The sequence below is a fragment of the Monodon monoceros genome, unplaced genomic scaffold, assembly GCF_005190385.1.
Source record: "Monodon monoceros isolate NGI ecotype Baffin Bay Population unplaced genomic scaffold, NGI_Narwhal_1 Super_Scaffold_13, whole genome shotgun sequence".
In the NCBI taxonomy this organism is placed as follows: Eukaryota; Metazoa; Chordata; class Mammalia; order Artiodactyla; family Monodontidae; genus Monodon; species Monodon monoceros.
Genome location: NW_021703769.1, coordinates 63,375,691 through 63,394,181, shown reverse-complemented (window position 1 = coordinate 63,394,181; position 18,491 = coordinate 63,375,691). Strand labels below are relative to the sequence as shown.

At 41.9% G+C, this 18,491-nt stretch overlaps 1 protein-coding gene across 1 annotated transcript in view; it reads left to right on the top strand.

Moving 5' to 3' along the window:
- The window catches only part of TMC7 (transmembrane channel like 7), a 49,166-nt gene that overhangs the window by 16,094 nt on the left and 14,581 nt on the right, over positions 1-18,491 (top strand). The window contains 7 exon segments of the mRNA XM_029220956.1: positions 650-798; positions 4,427-4,594; positions 8,154-8,236; positions 11,776-11,921; positions 15,529-15,676; positions 16,696-16,869; positions 18,110-18,267. Of these exon segments, the coding sequence (XP_029076789.1) occupies positions 650-798; positions 4,427-4,594; positions 8,154-8,236; positions 11,776-11,921; positions 15,529-15,676; positions 16,696-16,869; positions 18,110-18,267 (1,026 nt within the window).

Below are 18,491 nucleotides of genomic sequence, written 5' to 3'. Positions count from 1 at the left end.
TTGAGGTCAAGGGGGAACTTTGCAGTCACTCAGGGACCCAGGCTGCTTCCATCTGTGGCTCTGCAACCCCCAAAGCCTCATCGTTGTCTGTAGTCACTCTGTTCCCCTTCCCCCCAGCACCTGCCAGCCATTAATCTACTCTCCGTCTCTATAGATTTGCCATTCTGGACATTTCATATACATGGAATCATCCGTGTGTCTGACTTCTTTCACTTAACATCATGTTTTCAAGGTTCATGTAAGTTGTAGAATGTATCAGTACTTCCTTCCTTTTTGTGGCTGAATAATATTCTACTGTGTGGATATAGCACAGTTTATTTATCCTTTGATGGAGATTTGGGTTGTTGACACATTTTGCCTGTTGTGATTAATGCTGCGTTGAACATTTGTGTACAAGTTTTTGTTTGAGACCCTGTTTTCAATTCTTTTGGAGTATCTACCTACGAGTGGAATTGCCGGGTCATATGGTAATTCTGCGTTTAACTTTCTGAGGAACTGCTGAACTTCTTCCTAGTGGCCACACCATTTTCCATTCCCACCAGGAGTGCATGAGGGCTCCAGGTTTTCCACATCCTCTCGGCTGGGGTTTTATTTGGTGCTGAGGTTGATGACCCTGCCTTGTCATTGTCATGCTTGTTTCTCAATGCAGGGACATTCAGGAGACCCAAATGAAGTACTTATCTGAGTGGGACCAGTGGAAACGGTGTAGCAGCAAGTCTTGGGAGAGGTTCATAGAGAAGGCTCGCGAGATGACAACCCACCTGGAGCTGTGGCGGAAGGACATTCGCAGCATAGAAGGTACCACACCCCACACTGCACGTGTTCCTCGTAGAAGTCTCCTGCGCCTGAGGAAAGGACAGCTTTGTTTTCACTCACCCCCCAGCTGAAACGTAGCATTTCCTTCCGTGATGAACGCGAGCAACTAGCCACAGTTAGGATTAATAGAGCCTGTGTCTTCGTCACCAGGAACATCACAGATGTCTTCCTGTCCCTTCCAGTTGTTGCAGTTGTCTGGGAATAGCATCTACGCTCACCCCGACTTTGAAATTACAGCAGTGATTAGATCTGCCACTAGATCTTGTTATTTAATATGTTAATGAAAATGCTCATGTATTAATCTATCACAAATTTAGTTTATACAATAATGTTTTGATCATCATATGACCATTTGTATTTTGTGCGTTTAAAAATGTTATTCCAAGATGGGGCTCAATAAGCCTCATCAGACTGCCAAAGACACCCATAGCCCTGAAAATATTAATAATCCTACTTTCCCGTAATGGTGAGAATTGGGATGAAGTACAGGCACACCTAGGAGATATTGAGGGTTTGGTTCCAGACTACCGCAATAAAGTGAGTCACACGAATTTTTTGGTTTCCCAGTGCGTATAAAAGTTGTGTTTGCACAATACTGTAGTCTATTAAGTGTGCAATAGCATTATGTCTAAAAAATAGTGTACATACCTTAATTAAAAAGTACTTTATTGCTAAAAAATGCTAACCATCATCTGAGCCTTCGTGAGTTGTAATCTTTCTGCTGGTGGAGGGTTTGAAGTATTGCGAGAATTACCAAAATGCGGCACAGAGACAGGAAGTGAGCAAATGCTCTGGAAAAATGGTGCTGATGCACTTGCTTGATGTAGGGTTGCCACAAACCTTCAATGTATGAAAAACAAAATATCTGTAAAGCGCAATAAAGCAAAGCACAATAAAAGGTATGCCTGTCATAACAAAATCCATAGACTGGTTGACTTAAAGAATAGAAATTTATTTTCTCACAGTCCTGGAGACTGGAAGTTTGATATCCGGCCACCTTGTCACTCTGTCCTCAAATGACCTCCTCTTTGTGTGTGCTTAGGGAGAGAGAGCATGCTTTGTTGCTTTTTCTTCTAAGGGGACTAACCCATCATGAGGGCCCCACTTTCCTGACCTTACCTTAACCATGTTACCTCCCCAAGGCCTGTTTCCAGATACCATCACACTGAGGGTTTGAGTTCCAACATATGAATTTGCAGGGGGTGGGGGGAACAATATACAATTCAGTCCACAGCAGGTATACAAAAATTGGAAGTTATGACAAAATGTAAAATCAGAAAAAAAAAATTAAACATTTGGGTGGCATAACTGAGCCAGGGGGAAAATACCTTTTAGGATTACCTGGTTTCTACTAGAAAGCAAAACAATTTACAAGCTTCCCCTCAAAACTGCTGAAATGGAAATTTTGTGATGTTTGTAAAGAACATGGCAGGATATGTGAAAAAATTTATTGCCCCCATTATTACTATTTTAAAACCTATAAAATACCAGTGGTAATCTATTCAATGAACTTTTTTAGTTGTTTTATTGGGAGAATGTAAACTTATTTCCAGGGGGGATTCATTAGAAACTTAGAACTTCAACCATCCACTTTAGAAGTTTAAGTGAACATCATCTTTGGAGCAAAAAATAATAAAAGCTAACCTTTATTGAGCCTTCACTGTGAACTGGGCATTGTGTTCAACATTTTACTCATATGATCTCAGTTGATCCTCACAAGAACCCATTTTCCACATAGGCATTTATCATTTGCATGGTTCAGAGAGATTAAAATACTTGCCCAAGTTCATTGGCTAGAACAAGGCAGACCCAGAATTTGAACCCAGGCAGTCAAGCTTCAGAACCCAAGGTTTTAGCCACCATGCCCAGATTCCTCTCTTGTTAAGTGGTGGCTTTTATGGAGATCTTCATTCATAAAGTGGCTTATGTGTTGGAAGGTAGTTTCTCCCCATGGAACTGGGCCCTTGATTTTCTCTTCAGTGACTCCAGTCCTGTGATTTCTTGGCTGACTAGGTACTCATCTGGCAGGAAGTGAAGGATTGATAGTTAAGCTCCTTACCTCTGTCAAGGAGAGAAGAAAAGATTGTGGGTCACACATCTTCAGTCTCAGAATATAAGTTCTTTGCCCGCACCAAGAACAAGCAGACATCCTTATTCTTTGAGTGCTTTCTGTCTGTCTTTAGTAATTTAATCATTGTTTGGTGGAAGGTTTGTTTTCTGTTTGAAAAATCAATGAATGTAATTCACTGCCTTAACAGAATAAAGGAAAAAAATTATACGATTAACCCAACCGATGCAGAAAAAGCATTGGTAAAATTCAGTTCTCATTCTCAGCAAATAAGAAATAGATGGGAAACTTCTTTTTTTTTTTTTTTTTGACCACACTGTGTGGCTTGTGGGATCTTAGTTCCCCAACCAGGGATTGAACCCAGGTCACCACAATGTGAAAGAGCTAAGTCCTAACCACTGGACCGCCAGGGAATTCCCAGGAGCTTTCTTAATCTGGGAAAAAATATCTATAAACATTGTAAAGCACACATCATACTTAATGGTGAAATATTGAAAGCTTTTCTTCTAAGATTGAGAATGAGGAAAAGACTTCTAATTATCACAGATTCTCTTCAGCATTGTCCTGGAAGTCCTAGCCAATGTACAATGATGGGAAAAAAAGGGTCAATGACCAGAAAGGAAGAAATAAGTTGTCTCTTTTTTTTTGCAGATGACATGATTTATTTGTAGAAAACAAAAAAGACAAACTATTAGAACTGAGGTATATTTGGCAAGGTTGCTAGATATAAGATCTATATATAAAACCAACTGTATTTCTATATACCAGCAACAAACATTTAAAAAATAAGCTATACAGTAGTATCATTGCACCTAGGAATACATCTAAAGAACTATGTGAAATAATTCTGCACAGAAAACTATAAAATATTGTTGAGAGAAATTAAAGAACCTAAATATACCATGTTCATGGATCAGAGACTCAATATTGTAAAGATGTCACTTGTTCTCAAACTGACCTATATATTCCATGTAATCCCAGTCAGAATCTCAGCACATTTTGCACATGCATGCATGTGTGTATGTGTGAAAATGAATATGCTGATTCTAAAATTTATATAGAAATGCAGAGGACCAAGGATGCCTGAGGAAGAAGAAAGCCTAAAGACTTAGAGCACCATATATCAAGTATTATTGTATCTGCAATAATGAGACAGTCCTGGTATTGGTGCAAAGATAGACAAATAGACCCATAGAACAGAAGAGAGAATTCAGAAACAGGTCCATAAATATATAGTCAATTACAAAAGCACTACTGCAATTAACTAGGGAAAGGATAGCCTTTTCAATAAATGGTGCTGAGTCCATTAGATATTCCTATGAGAAAATATTGAGCCCTCTCTCACACCATCTCACATTATTGATTTAAGAGTGATTGTAGATTTACATGTGAAAGTTTAAACTTAAGAGCCTTGAAATTATTCTTCCTCCCTCCCCCACTAAGAGCCTCCAATTTCAGTTCAGCCCTCTGTGGCTGATTGAACCTACAGTGGGTATTGTATCAATACTCCTGGTCAGTGATGTCTGGATTTCTTTTTTCCAGGGAAATTCGGCACTGGAATTCAGTCCTACTTCTCCTTCTTACGGTTCCTGGTATTGCTGAATTTGGTGATATTTCTGATCATCTTTATGCTGGTTTTGCTCCCAGTCTTGCTCACCAGATACAAGATCACCAACAGCAGCTTTGTGCTCATTCCATCCAAAGGCGCGGGTGAGTGTAAGGCCTCCTGGTTTGCCATGAGGAGTGTTCTTTTCATTGTGTACCTAGCTACAATGCTTCTTTCTCTAGCAATCTTTATAATCTAAGTCTTGGGTGACTGTATTAGTCAGGATAGGCTAGGTTATGCTGCAGAAACAAATGACCCCATAACTCAACGCCCAGTAACCACAAACGTTTCTTTCTTGCTCACACTGTATGTCCATCAGTGTTTGGTGGTGGCTTTGTTCCATGTTGTCTTCACTCTGGAGCCCAAGCTGAGGGAGCAGCCTCTCTCTGCACCATTGACAGTCACGATGTCCAAAGGAAAAAGAGCCATGGCAAACACGTGCTGGCTTCTAATGCTTCTGCCTGGAGATGACACACATCCTTTTCGCCACACCTTACTAGCCAGTGCAAGTCACTCGCCACTCCTGGGTTCAGCAAGGCGTTTGGGAGAAGCAATGGGGGGTGGGGAAGTGGACTATTTAGTAAACATAATACAGTCGACTCCAGTGACGCTTTTATTTCAAGGCTTTTATCTCCGATAATGGTGATGCTCAGGCTGCTGTTTATTAAACATCAGTCATCTGCCAGATGCTATGGCAGGTAATGGACCTGTGTTTTCTTACTGAATTCTCAGTGTAAGTCAGGTCTGGGCATCCTGTTTTTTCAAATGGGGATAATTTCTGTCATTCCAGAGATGTTTATTTACCACCCTCTAGTACCAGGCTCTGTGCTAGGAGCTGGAAGTGGAAACCTCCTGCTTCTATCACATGACTCCTTTCCCCAGAAGAATGCCCCGTCTGCAGTCACTTCTGTGGCTCTAAACATTCCTCCTCATCATATTTGTTTTTGTTTTAATTCTATTACACTTAAAAATCAAATAAGAATAACGTGGAAACGCTGACTTTGAGTGCCTACTGCATGCCTGCTGCTGCATTCTCATTTTCTAATATGTCCATGTCACAGATAAATATTTCCTGCTGCTGTGTGAAAACCCTGGGTTCGGTTTCAAGGCCCAGCTCTGTTAGTTGATTAGATTTTGTGAGCCTCATTTTCCTTATCCGTAGAATGAAGGTGATGATTTAACTAGTGAAACAATTGTTTCATTATTCAAATAATGTTGTACTACACTATTTAATACTTAGCTCATTAAAAGATGATAAATACTTATTATTTAAAGTATAAATAATTGAAAACAATAGTATAAATTCTATATTACTTAATACAGAAAACTTAAGTATAAGTAATGATTAAGCAATACTCATAATTTTTAAATGAATATTAAATAAGATAATACAGTGCTTTGCCCATGGAACGTGCTCAATAAATGCAGCTTTTTTTTTTTTTTTTAGTATTATTTCTTTCTAGAAGAACTGAATGCTATTCTGTCTCACTAGACACCACTGCCTGTTCACTTCTCCCTTTGGCCATGAGCAGGGCCTTGGGCGGAGGGAGGCCACGCTCTTGGAGGAAATGAAGCTGGACTCTGAGCGTGGACACCACGCATCTCTTCTCTTTCCTTATTATTTCCTCTGACTGCATCGTCCTCCTGCACATGCTTGTTTTTTTTGGCTTACCTAGTAAACTTTGTCCCTTAAGGTAAGGGTCAGATGTCCCTTTCTTCCTCTTCTCACTTCCCTTCTCCATTCCTTCAACAAGTGTTTATTGAGCACCTGCTGTGTGCTGGGCCCTGAGCCAGGCCCTGGGGCTACAGCAGGGACCGCCACAGGGTACTGCACTATAGCAGAGGATGGACGTTAGGAAGGGACCACACGAAGAGGTATATAAGCTATGAATTTGCCTCTGGGGGAGGGGAAAGGATAAGGTGCTGAGAGGTCAGACATCAGGACACTGGAGGCTGAGGGGTGCCCCAAGCCCTCTGTGAAGGCAGGGATATGTCAGGCGAGCCCAGGAGGACAAGGAGAAGGCAGCTGTTGGAGAGCTCGGGGAAGCTTCTTCATGCAGAGGAACAGCATCTGCAAAGGTTCAGAGCTGGGAATAACTCAGCATATTAGAGAAATGAAAAGCCAGGTGTGGCTGGTGGACACGTTCCTGGAAAGGGCCAGATAGTCAATATTTTAGGCTTGGCAGGCCATATGGTCTCTGTTGCAACTATTCAGTACTGCCGTTGTGGCACAAAAGTGACCACGGAGAAACGTCCCAAATGGGCATAGCTGTGTTCCGATAACACGGTATTAACAAAAAATGGCAGCTGGCCAGATTTGGCACAAGGGCCATAGTTTGCCGACCTCTAGGCTTGAGGACAGTGAGTGAGGAGCAGAGTGGCAGCTGTCTCTTTCCATCTTCCTGACTCTGCTCCAAATAGTGACTGTCTCCCTCCTCTTTGCCTCTAATACTGTGTTCATACAACCATTTGACCACCTTATATACACCTAACTCCTAATGATCGTTTCTACCACTTGATGGTGAGCTTTTCAAAGGCAGGAACTATTTCTTACTCATTATTTTATCTCCAGCATGTACCTGGTGCATAGTAATTAAGAAGTGTTTGTTGAATGAATAAGTGAACACACACGTTAGAATTATAAAATGGCAGAGCTGGAATTGGCCTTGGAGGAACTGGTTCAGCTCTCTTATTTTAACAAAGGGGAAACTAAGGTCCAGAGAAGGGGTGGTACATTGGATTATTTTCCCCAGTTTGTCACTCCCTGTAATTGTAACTTTGCAAAGCTTCCCACTGTGAGCAGAGAATACTTTGTGCCCCCATTGATATTGCTCTTGGCCATGTGACTTCTTTTGTCTAGTGGAGTATTAGTTTGAAATGGCTTTATGTGGTTGGCCTGCCTTATGAGAAGAGCCATGAGGAGAGCATCCCCCCCAGGTAACCACTGCCTCTCCAGTCTGGTCCCAGAGTGAAATCATGTAGAGCAGACCTCAGCCCAACTGGGAGCCTGGTGTCCATCCTGGCTTAGCCTGAATCAGCTGAGTGAACTCAAACTGTAGATCCATGAAGGAGAAAATAAATGTTTGGAGGTTAAATCATTTGAGACTTTAAGGCTGTTACACAGCAATAGCTGATACAGAGGAAGTGAATTAGTTGTTCAAGCATAATGTAGTGTCACTAAAATTGCTGTTCAAAAATTTTCTTGGTCAATTATATGTAGGTAAACATATGTTTTTTTTTAAGTGAAACTGCTTGTTAATTTACACACGTGTAGAGATCTTTTAAAACTGGATGTGCTTAAAATGGAATAATAATTATATCGACCACATCTTCCAAAACATGTGCAAACATGAACGCCAAAACGTAAAATACCAATACAATCAGAAAGCCTGTGCTGTTAGTAGACCCATATACGAAACGTATAGAAAAAACACATATCCCCAGGTATTTAGAGAATAGTGAAAGGGGAAAATGGTACTGTACTTGGTGCACTGGCGTTTAGATTGCAAATAGAAAATCACAGATTCACAAACATATCCATATATAATTGTATATGACATCTAAATGTATATACATATACAAGCATATATACACAAATTATGATAGACAAGTTATAGAGACTGAAGCTATTTCCACTGATGTTCTTGTTTTTGTTTTTTACAGATATTCAATGCACAGTGTATCCAATAAGTAGTTCTGGACTCATTTACTTTTACAGTTATATCATAGACTTGCTTTCTGGCACTGTAAGTATTTAACATAATTCTGGATTTGGACCCTCAATACTGAAATAGGTTAATTTAAAGACCAGGTTCCTGAATGTCTGCAGTGAGAATCAAAAACGAGTGTTGACACAAGTACCAGTGAAAGAAAACAGGATTTGCAGTGACCTTATCGGCAAGGATAATGTTCATCCACCCCTGCTAAGATATACAGGAAATGTATTTTGTCACTTTCAGCCCTTGGCCTTTTCCTGATTCCTGCCACCTTCGTATTGACCTGCAACAAGATCTGAGTTCCCCTGTAGAAAGAAGTTTCTGCGAAAATAAACCCAGATAGAATTTATTTAACTTCTCTGACATTGAAAGACCTTAACATATTGTAATCCTAGACCACCTGGATGAAAGCTGTGCCTTCTCTTCCCAGCAATTACACACGCAGGTGTGCGTGGTACACACGTGCATACATGCCCTTACATGTGCACATGCACACACCGCACTTGTGCACACACATAAAAGTCTATTAATCCCAGGTTAACCTGCTGCTCTAAAGTAGAATTAATCTCATCCTTCCTATAGTAGTTCCAAACGTTTTTAATTCTTCTTTATTCTAAAAAATGTTTTTGTGTGTGTGCTTTCATTTTTTTTATCCCACTTTTTTTTAGCAAATAAGATTGCAGCTATGAAAAGCGGTGTCTCTGCCTTCAGGACTAGGGTTTCTCAACCTTGGACCCAACACTCCTTTGCTGTGGGCCTGTCCTGTGCACTGGAGGGTGTTTACAGCATCCCTGGCCTCCATCCACTAGATGCCAGTAGCAGCCCCACTGCTGTGACAAGCAAACATGTCTCCAGACATGCCAGATGTTTCCTGGGGAACAAAATTATCCCAGGTTGAGAACCCCTCCTTTAGATGTTTTAAAAAATACAAGTATATAAAAATATCTTTCTGAAAGTTACTGGTATTAAAATGCCATGCTATTGAACATTTCTGAATCGATAAATAGAAAGCATCGAATTCGTCCACTGCATTTGGTTTTGAAAAAGTGGATTTTACATCTCTGATCTCATGTTTTCCTCAGAACAACTGAGAGGAATCGTCAGGTGGGTGTTAAAATGTCCACTATACAAATGAGAAAACTGAAGCTTGCAAACTATGCAAGGAGAAAAGAAAGCCTGTGACTCACCCAAGGTCACATGCTAGTGAGATCAAATCCCAGAACTGCTGTTAGCCCCATTTCTTTAGGTCACATCCCATGAGAGAAGTTCCTTGTCGCAGGTCACCACACACCATGATCTTCTTCGTTATAGGAAAGATTTCACAGGAGACTTAGATGCACTTGATCATAAATGTTCAATAAACTATGCATGATAAAAAACAGCCCTGCCCCAAAGAATGAATTTTCTACAGTGATTAAGATGTTCTGGATCTGTACTGTGAAATTCGACAGCCACTAACTCTTAAGCACTTGAAATATGGCTAATGTGACCAAGAAACTGAATTTTAATTAAATTTTATTGTTGTTAATTTCAATTTATTTGTTTTCAGTATGTGTTTTTAAAACCATTCTACATGCATTACAGAATGGCCATCATGTACATTCCCTGTAATATCACTGTTCTCACCCACGCAAGCAAGTAGCAGCCTTACACATATTTTTCATGTGTTTTTAAACACTTCTGTTCATGTTTATAGAGTGAACAAAACAGCCACTCGCTGAACAGGGTTCTCTATGTAGCAAGCAAATACCACTTCAGCATATTTCTTACAAGTGTTTTTAAACATTTCTATATGTATTACAAAATGACTGTCACATCCATTCATGGAAATAGCAGGGTTCTGTTCTCCATGTGGGTTGCAAGTCTGTAGCAGTCTTACAACTTCTCTCTCACGCTGAATTTTAAAAACTTTTCTACACACATTACAGAATCGACATCCCATGCATTGACTAAAATAAAAGTATTCTGAACATATTGAGCAAGTAGCACTTTTACAACCATCTTTTTTCCTGTTTTTAAAATCTTCACTAATGCATTACAGTATGCGTATCACATTTATGCACTGAAAAACAGTCCTCAACATAGCAAGTAAGTAGCATGCTTACATCTTTTACCTGTTTTTTTTTTTGAATTGAGATGTGATTGACATATAACACTGTATACATTTGAGGATGTACATGTTGGTTTGATACCTTTATATATTGTAATATGATTACTATAGTAGTTTTAGTTAATAACCTTTATCATGTCACATATAAATTTTAATTATAGGCCCAAGAGGGAGCTGGCCAGAGAGATTAAGCAGTGGCTTGTCTTTGCTGAAGACACAATTGAGGCAAGCTCATGATCGTATCAGAGAAATTATTTTCCAGGCCCAGTGGACCTTTGTCCTGTAATGTAACTTTATTTTGTAGGAGAGATTGATGACAGTCCTGACACCAACCTGGGGCAATAAAAACATGTTTTGTACAGTTTTATGGCCTGTGTGCCCCAGCTTCAGGAGGGTTAAAGAAAAGATGGAGTCTTCTGTTTCTACATGTTTGTTTTTCTATTAAAAATTTACTTAAGTACTCAGTATAAGAATACATGGTTATCATAAAAATATAAGACTTATAGAGTAAAAAATAAAATTACCTCTTCCCAGAGACCACCAATCCTTTAACACCATGGTTCATATCTTTCTCAACCTTTCTTCTGCACTTACATGGACTTCTTTTTTTTTTTTTTTCTTTGCGGTACGCGGGCCTCTCACTGCTGTGGCCTCTCCCGCTGTGGAGCACAGGCTCCAGACGCGCAGGCTCAGCGGCCATGGCTCACGGGCCCAGCCGCTCCGCGGCACGTGGGACAGAGGGCACTGCTGCGCCACCAGGGAAGCTCCCCCTGTGTATTTTTAATGCTCAGGCTTTATCTGTGCTTTATTCCCCAAACTCTAGTTGAGCACCCCATATATCTCTGGATTTTTTTTTAATTGGTCTAAATTATTTTTTAAATTAATTTTTTAATTGAAGTATAGTTGATTTACAGTGCTGTGTTAATTACTGCTGTAGGGCAAAGTGATTCAGATATATATACACATATATATACACACACACACGTATACGCCCTTTTTTTTATATTTTCCATTATGGTTTTTCATAGGATGTTGACTATAGTTCTCTGTGCTATACAGTAGGACCTTGTTGTTTATCTATTCTATATGTAATAGTTTGCATCTGCTAACCCAGCCTTCCACTCCGTCCCTCTCCCAACCTCCTCCTCCTTGGCAACCACCAGTCTGTTCTCTATGTCCACGACTCTATTTCTGTTTCATAAATAGGATCATTTGTGTCATATTTTAGATGTCACATATGTGATATCATGTGGTATTTATCTTTCTCTGTCTGACTTCACTTAGCATGGTAATCTCTAGTTGCATCCATGTTGCTGCAAATCTGGAATTTTTCCAGTCTCTGGGGAATTCAGGGATGAACAGTGACACTGGAATGTGAGTTCCTTGAGGCAGAGACTGGCTTCCTGGTTCCCTGCAGTCAACTCACTAATCTGACCTCCTGCCCTTGGCTTTGTTCCAGGGTTTCTTGGCGGACACCTGCCTCTTTTATGGACATTACACCATTGACGGGGTGAAATTTCAGAACTTCATCTATGATCTGCCTCTGGCTTATGTGTTAAGCACAGTTGCCTACCTGGCCCTGAGCCTTCTTTGGATAGTGAAAAGGTAAAGTTTATCTTGTCATTGTGTTCTCTTTGAATTATTCTTGATGGCTGGAGTCTCGTGGAGGTCCATGGACTCCAAGAGCCATTGCCCAAAGGATGAGCAGAGTGCAGGGCTGAGCTTTGTGGAAAAAGGTTTGTGAGTGTGTTGGAGGCTGTGGACACCTGGAGGATGGAGGCAGCATCTGGGAGCTGGAGTAGCAGCCCAGAGTCTTCAGTCAGTCATCAGTGAACACATTTGCCAGTACCATTCTGCCGACCTTATCTTTTTTTTTTTTTAAATCTATCAAGCCTAAGCCCTTTATTTTTTTTAATTTATTATTTATTTATTTATATTTGGCTGCGTTGGGTCTTAGTTGCTGTGCACAGGCTTTCTCTAGTTGCGGCGAGTGGGGACTACTCTTCGTTGCGGTGCGTGGGCTTCCCGTTGTGGTGGCTTCTCCTGTTGCGGAGCATGGGCTCTAGGTGCGTGGGCTTCAGTAGTTGTGGCACGTGGGCTCAGTAGTTGTGGCTCGTGGACTCTAGAGCACAGGCTCAGTAGTTGTGGCTCACGGGCCCAGCTGCTCCACGTCATGTGGGATCTTCCCGGACCAGGGCTCGAACCCGTGTCCCCTGCATTGGCAAGCGGAGTCCGCTTGCCATTGGTTGAGAGTCTCAACCACTGCGCCACCAGGGAAGTCCCACCAACCTTATCTTTGATCCGGTATGTATGCTAACCAGGTCTCTACTGGGTTGCGAGTGGCAGAAACCCAGCTCTGACTAACTGGGCTAAAGGGGAATTGAGTGGCTGAGAGAACCAAGGAAGGGAGGAAACTCCATATTACAGGAAGGACAAGGATATAGGAATGGATTCAAAACAACCCAAAGCAAGGGCTCCTGCATCTCTGATTCTTCTGGTGGCAGCTTCCTTATGTGTACTCCCAGGGTCACAGGCTCAGAAATCCTTTGAAGAGACTTGCTGGCTCTGCTTCATTCAGGTACTCAATTCTGACCCTTCAGTTGTGGCCAGTGGGTTAGGGTCATATGAGAACGTGGCATTTCACGTGGTAGGCAGGCATTTTAGTGGGAGGTGCCAATTCCCAAGAAAAGTGAGGATTATTAATTACTTTAAATTACTTTAACAAACAACTATCCCCTGAAGTACAGTGGCCCAACACGATAGAAGTTGTAAATCTTTCTCCCATGAAGTTCTTAGTGGGCCGCAGGTTAGTGTGGAAGACTCCTTCTCAGTCCTGCTGGGACTCAAGGTGACTGAAGCTCAGCCATCGTCAGCATGTGGCTTTTTAAGCTGTTCCTCTTGAGGGCTGGAAGGGAAAACCACCTTGGAGGAGTATCACGTGGTAAGTGTTTCTGGGCCCAGCCTGAGAGTGAAGAACGTCACTCACATTCCATCAGCTATAGCTTAGTCACATGACCACGGCTCACTGAAAGGGAGGCTGGGAAATGTTGTCCTTGGCTGGCAGCCGCTTCCCAGCACTAGCGCTACACTATGAAAGGAGAACCACCCATTCCTGATGGACGGCTTACTGTCTCTGCCCCAAGGGGAATGCTTGGATGGGCACCTCTCTTACCCACTTCATTGTGCCTGTGAGAGCCGGGCAGTGCTTATAAGCCATGGGGCTGTGAAGCTCCTTACCACAGGTGTAGAAGAGACCAGGGTTTTGGTGTCTGAGTCTGTCCTCCATGGAGACCAGGGTTCACCACCACAGAGAAAACCCCAGAGCCCAGCTGGGCACTCGTATCCTGAGTCAGGATCTGTGAGATGAAAATGAACTGGTGTGTGTCCATCCCCCACAGAAACCGGCAGCATACTGGCAAAGAGGAGCAGTGGCTCATTTTGAGGGCTGAGAGATGCTCGGTAAAGAAATGTTGGTTGATTGGGGTTCTGGCTTTGCTGTTGTGTGCTTACGGCAAGGGCAGATCCAAGTTTTATGGACCGGCAGTGTAGACCGTATGGAGGGGCCATCTGTAAGACAAAGAACATGAAAGTATCTTTTGTAAATGATAAAAAATCAAAACAAGGCCATAGGAACACATTGCTAGAGGCGCTCCGGGGGCCTTGGAAGGGGCCCTGAAGAACAAGCTTTACCAGCTGAACAGTGAAGCCGCCTCCGGGTCCTGCTCAAGCTTCTGCGCCTCCGGGCCTTGACTGCTTCGTGGGGAAGCCTGCAGGGAGGGTGGCTGTGAAGTAATGGGGAGCGGCCTACCCGGGGAGGAGGAAGCGCTACAGGGTGGCAATGGGGGTGGACTTAGGGGTCGAGAGACCAAGGTTCAAATGTGGCTTCACCTCGGTGAACCTCATTTTATTTGTCTGTGAAATGCACACACCTAGAAGGGTTGTTGGGAGGATTAACTGAAACATTGTACTAGCCCCAGTTCTGTCACTAGCTCTTTGGATCTAGGGAAATACTTTTTCCCTTCTCTAGATCTTAGCTTTCTCACCTGTAAAATGGAGGTTTGGTCTAAATCAGACCATTCAATTGGGGTGGGACCTCAGAATCACCATGGAGCTTTATAAATAGCATATTTCTGGACCCCCCCCTCCATGAGACCTACTGAGTTAAAAATCTCAGGATATGAAATCACCCAGGAGTCTGCATTTTGGAAAAGCACCCCAGCTGGTTCTGACATAAATTCTTTGCTGTGAACCTTTGGCAGAACAACTGATTGCTATAATTCCTTTCATTTCTATTGTCTTCACAACTGAGTAGCAAATCCTAAAAATACCCTGGTTTGTCTACAGAGTGTGTGGCATTTGACGTTTTTATGCCAAGTGCCAGAGTGTATTTTTTTCCAGGAAAGCATTTGAATGAGTAATGATTATGAACTTGTGCAACAGGGTGACATCTGACCAAAACAGGTGCTCGCTAAATATTTGGTTATTTTACTATTTAAGTCATTTATTCATGCATGTATCCATGTATCCAGTATCCATGGATAGTGGCCATATTTATATCCAGGCATTCCGGATATAAAGGTGGGAAGACAGCCAGGGTACCTGCCCTCAAGGAGTTTAAAATTTAGTCAGGGTAAGGGGCTACAAGCAGTAAACACATAAATGAGGTGATTGGAGATTAGGTTATTGCCGTGAAGGAAATTAAAGAGACTGACTTGAAGCAGGAGTCACAACTTTAGATGGGATGGTGGGGAATCTGTGGAGGGGATATTTGAGTGAAACCTGAGGGATAAGAAGGAGGCAGCCATGGGAAGAGGAGAGGGCAGAGGGAACTGCAGGTGCAAAGACGCTGAGGCTGGAGGAGAGGTTTGTGTGTTTATGGATAGGAAAAAAGCCTTTGTCATTGCAGCAGAGTGGCCCTATGGGAGGAAAGATGGCGCCATGCAGGGTCACGCAGGACCTCTAGGGTGTATTAAAAGAGTTTGGATTTTATTCCAGCTGTGAAAGAAGCCATTGAATGGATGAAAGGAAGTGATTTTCAACAATGAGATGCCTGGTTAGCTGCCACATATTTAGAACGATCCAAAACTTGACCAAGCATGTCAAAATGGGTGGAAGATGCAGCTATGTGTAACTTGTAAATTTTTGACAAAGCATATCCATGGGCCTGTATTTTGTTGGTCTTATAAGAACGATAAACGTGTTTTGGGGTCAGGTCGGTGGAAGGGTTCAAAAGTAATCTGATCCGGAGCGAGGAGCACTTCCAGAGTTACTGCAACAAGATCTTTGCGGGCTGGGACTTCTGCATCACCAGCCGCAGCATGGCGGACCTGAAGCACAGCAGCCTGCGCTACGAGCTCCGAGTGAGTGCCACTCAGGTTTCTCTTGGCGGGAGGTGGGGTTACAGCTTGCAAAGGAGCTGGTGGGGGCCAGGCTGTCCCCAGTGCTTAGCTGTGTAGCCCCTATGTAGTTTTCAAGAGCTTTCTGCAGAGAACCACTTCCTGGGGTTGATCACCTTAGCCCCAAGCATGAAGCTGGTGAACTGGGGCTGGGAAAAGAGGTGGTATCTTCCCTTCTCCCCCATCACCTTGTACTATTTTTTGATTTTGTTTTAATTTAGAAAACTTATTTTAATCCTAGTTGAAGGAAACTGTTATTTTTTTTTTTTAATTTTACTGGAGTATAGTTGATTTACCATATTGTGTTACTTTCAGGTGTGTGGCGAAGTGATTCAGTTATACATATACATATATTCATTCTTTTTTAGATTCTTTTCTCATACAGGTTATCACAGAATATTGAGTAGAGTTCCCTGTCCTATACAGTAGGTCCTTGTTGGTTTGTACGGTTATTTTTCTGCTTGATGAGAACCTGTCATAAACATCTCTTAAACCAGAAGAAATAGGACTAAGAATGCTATGATAATAAGGTGGAGTGGAGAGAATATGAAAAAGCGGAATTTCCAAATTAATCAGGAGAAAAGGAGTAACAAATAGCATCTTGATCAAACCTACTGAAAAAAGGAGGAGACAATGATATCAAAAGTTTAATGAAGTGAGATGGAAGGAATCAAATGAAGTGTATTATTTGTTTAAAGAAATAACATATAGGTAATAGTAACATATAGGTAATGTCCTGAATAGGTTATAGTTCTGTTTCCACATTTATTGTGGAGTCTAATTTCAATCTTAAATAGAAGGTCTGCCTTCATTTAGGAGACATGGAAACTGGTTGGGCTTGGTCCAGGAGGGTATCCCTGGGGGAGATGAATATTTAGGAAACTTTAAAGATCGAGAGGGAGAGTATGACGGTGAGTCACAGTTTCCACCCCTAAATATCCCTTCATCGCAGTGCTCACAAATGAGCTTTCTTTTGTTCTCAGGCAGATCTGGAGGAAGAAAGAATACGGCAGAAAATAGCAGAAAGGACCTCAGAAGAAACGATACGGATTTACTCTTTGAGACTGTTTTTGAACTGTATCGTGCTGGCCGTTTTAGCGGCATGCTTTTATGCAATCTATAGAGCGACTATATTCTCTCAAGAACACATGAAAAAAGTAAGTGCTCCGTGAAAGTCAAGTTAACTTTTAGTCCCGTTGGACGTTATGTATGCTAAGTGTATTGCAAACCTCTCAGGTGGATACTATCATCATTCTGTTTTACATATGGGGATATAAGTTTGGCTGATATGACAGAGAACCTAAAATCAGAGTGACTAGTTTCCACTTTCAATAGAAAAACAAAAAGCATCCAAAATAGAGTGTTGGGGGTACCTCCTCCTCCTAGAGTTTACAATGTTCAAATCCAGGCTGGACTGCCTGGATCTAACCCCCAACTGCACAGCTTACTATTTGGGGCCTCAGTTTACCTAAAATAACAGTGGTTTTAAAAATCCAAGTTGGGGGCTTCCCTGGCAGTCCAGTGGTTGAGATTCCACGCTTCTACTGCAGAGGGCACAGATTCAGTCCCTGGTTGGGGTATTAAGATCCCGCATCCTGCAGCACGGCCGAAACAAATTTAAAAAAAAATAAATAAAAATCCAGGTTGGTCTAGTGGCTCTGCTTCATGAAATCAATCATCAGGGGCCCAAGTTCCTTCCATCTTGTAGCTCTGCCATCCTTAGAATGTGGTCTTCTTCTGTATGGCACCGGGTAGCTCACCACGTTCACATTCTAGCCAATGGGAAGGAAGTGAAGGAGATGAGAGCACACCCCTTCCCTTCAAGGGCAGGACCTGGAGGTTGCACTTAACACTTCCTCTTATATCCCTTTGGCCAGAATTTAGTCAGAGAGCCATTTACCTAGGAAGACAGTCAAATTACCTAGGAAATTTAGTTTTATCTCAGATAGCCATATATGTGACTAAATAATCTGTTATTATGAAAGGAGGAGAGAATGGCTGTTCCAAGTCAATTAGTTCAGCCTTGAAAATGCTTTCAGTTGCCCATTGATACAGAATACATGGATTTTTTATATTTCACCTTAATAAATCCAGTAGAGCTCAGTTTTCTTCTAGTATGGTACTAGATCATGGTTCCTCCGTTTGAACACCCAAGGAAGGAGATGGCTTAGTTTTAGGTGCCATGTTGAATGAAACAAATGTTTTGTTTTGTTTGCTAAACATGTTTGGGGTTTTTTTCTCCCTTACAGTTCTAATGAAATATAATTGACATACAATACTGTATAAGTTTAAGGTGTTCACCATATTACTTGACATACATACAGTTGAGTTCTTTTAAGGTCAGTTCATTTGTGATGCAAATTATTATACTCCTGACCAGTTCTGTTATCTTCATAGGAAATTGACAAGATGGTTTTTGGAGAGAACCTCCTGATATTGTACCTGCCTTCTATTGTGATCACGCTGGCCAATTTTATCACCCCAATAATCTTTGCCAAGATCATCCACTATGAGGATTATTCCCCAGGCTTTGAGATCCGGCTGACAATCCTTAGGTAATGCCTAGACATGCCAAGCACGTCACCACTTGTCCTCTCCCCTGCGCACGGCAGACATTGCTAATCCATTGTGGTACCTTTCCCTGCTGAGCCAAGAATCCTCTTCAGCCTTCAGATAGCCCCCATGAATGAATCAGAGTTTGCATATGCAGGGAAATCTCTTTGACTTGAGCATCTATATTTTTTTCATGTATTAGCACATCAACAGCTGAGGGCATAGG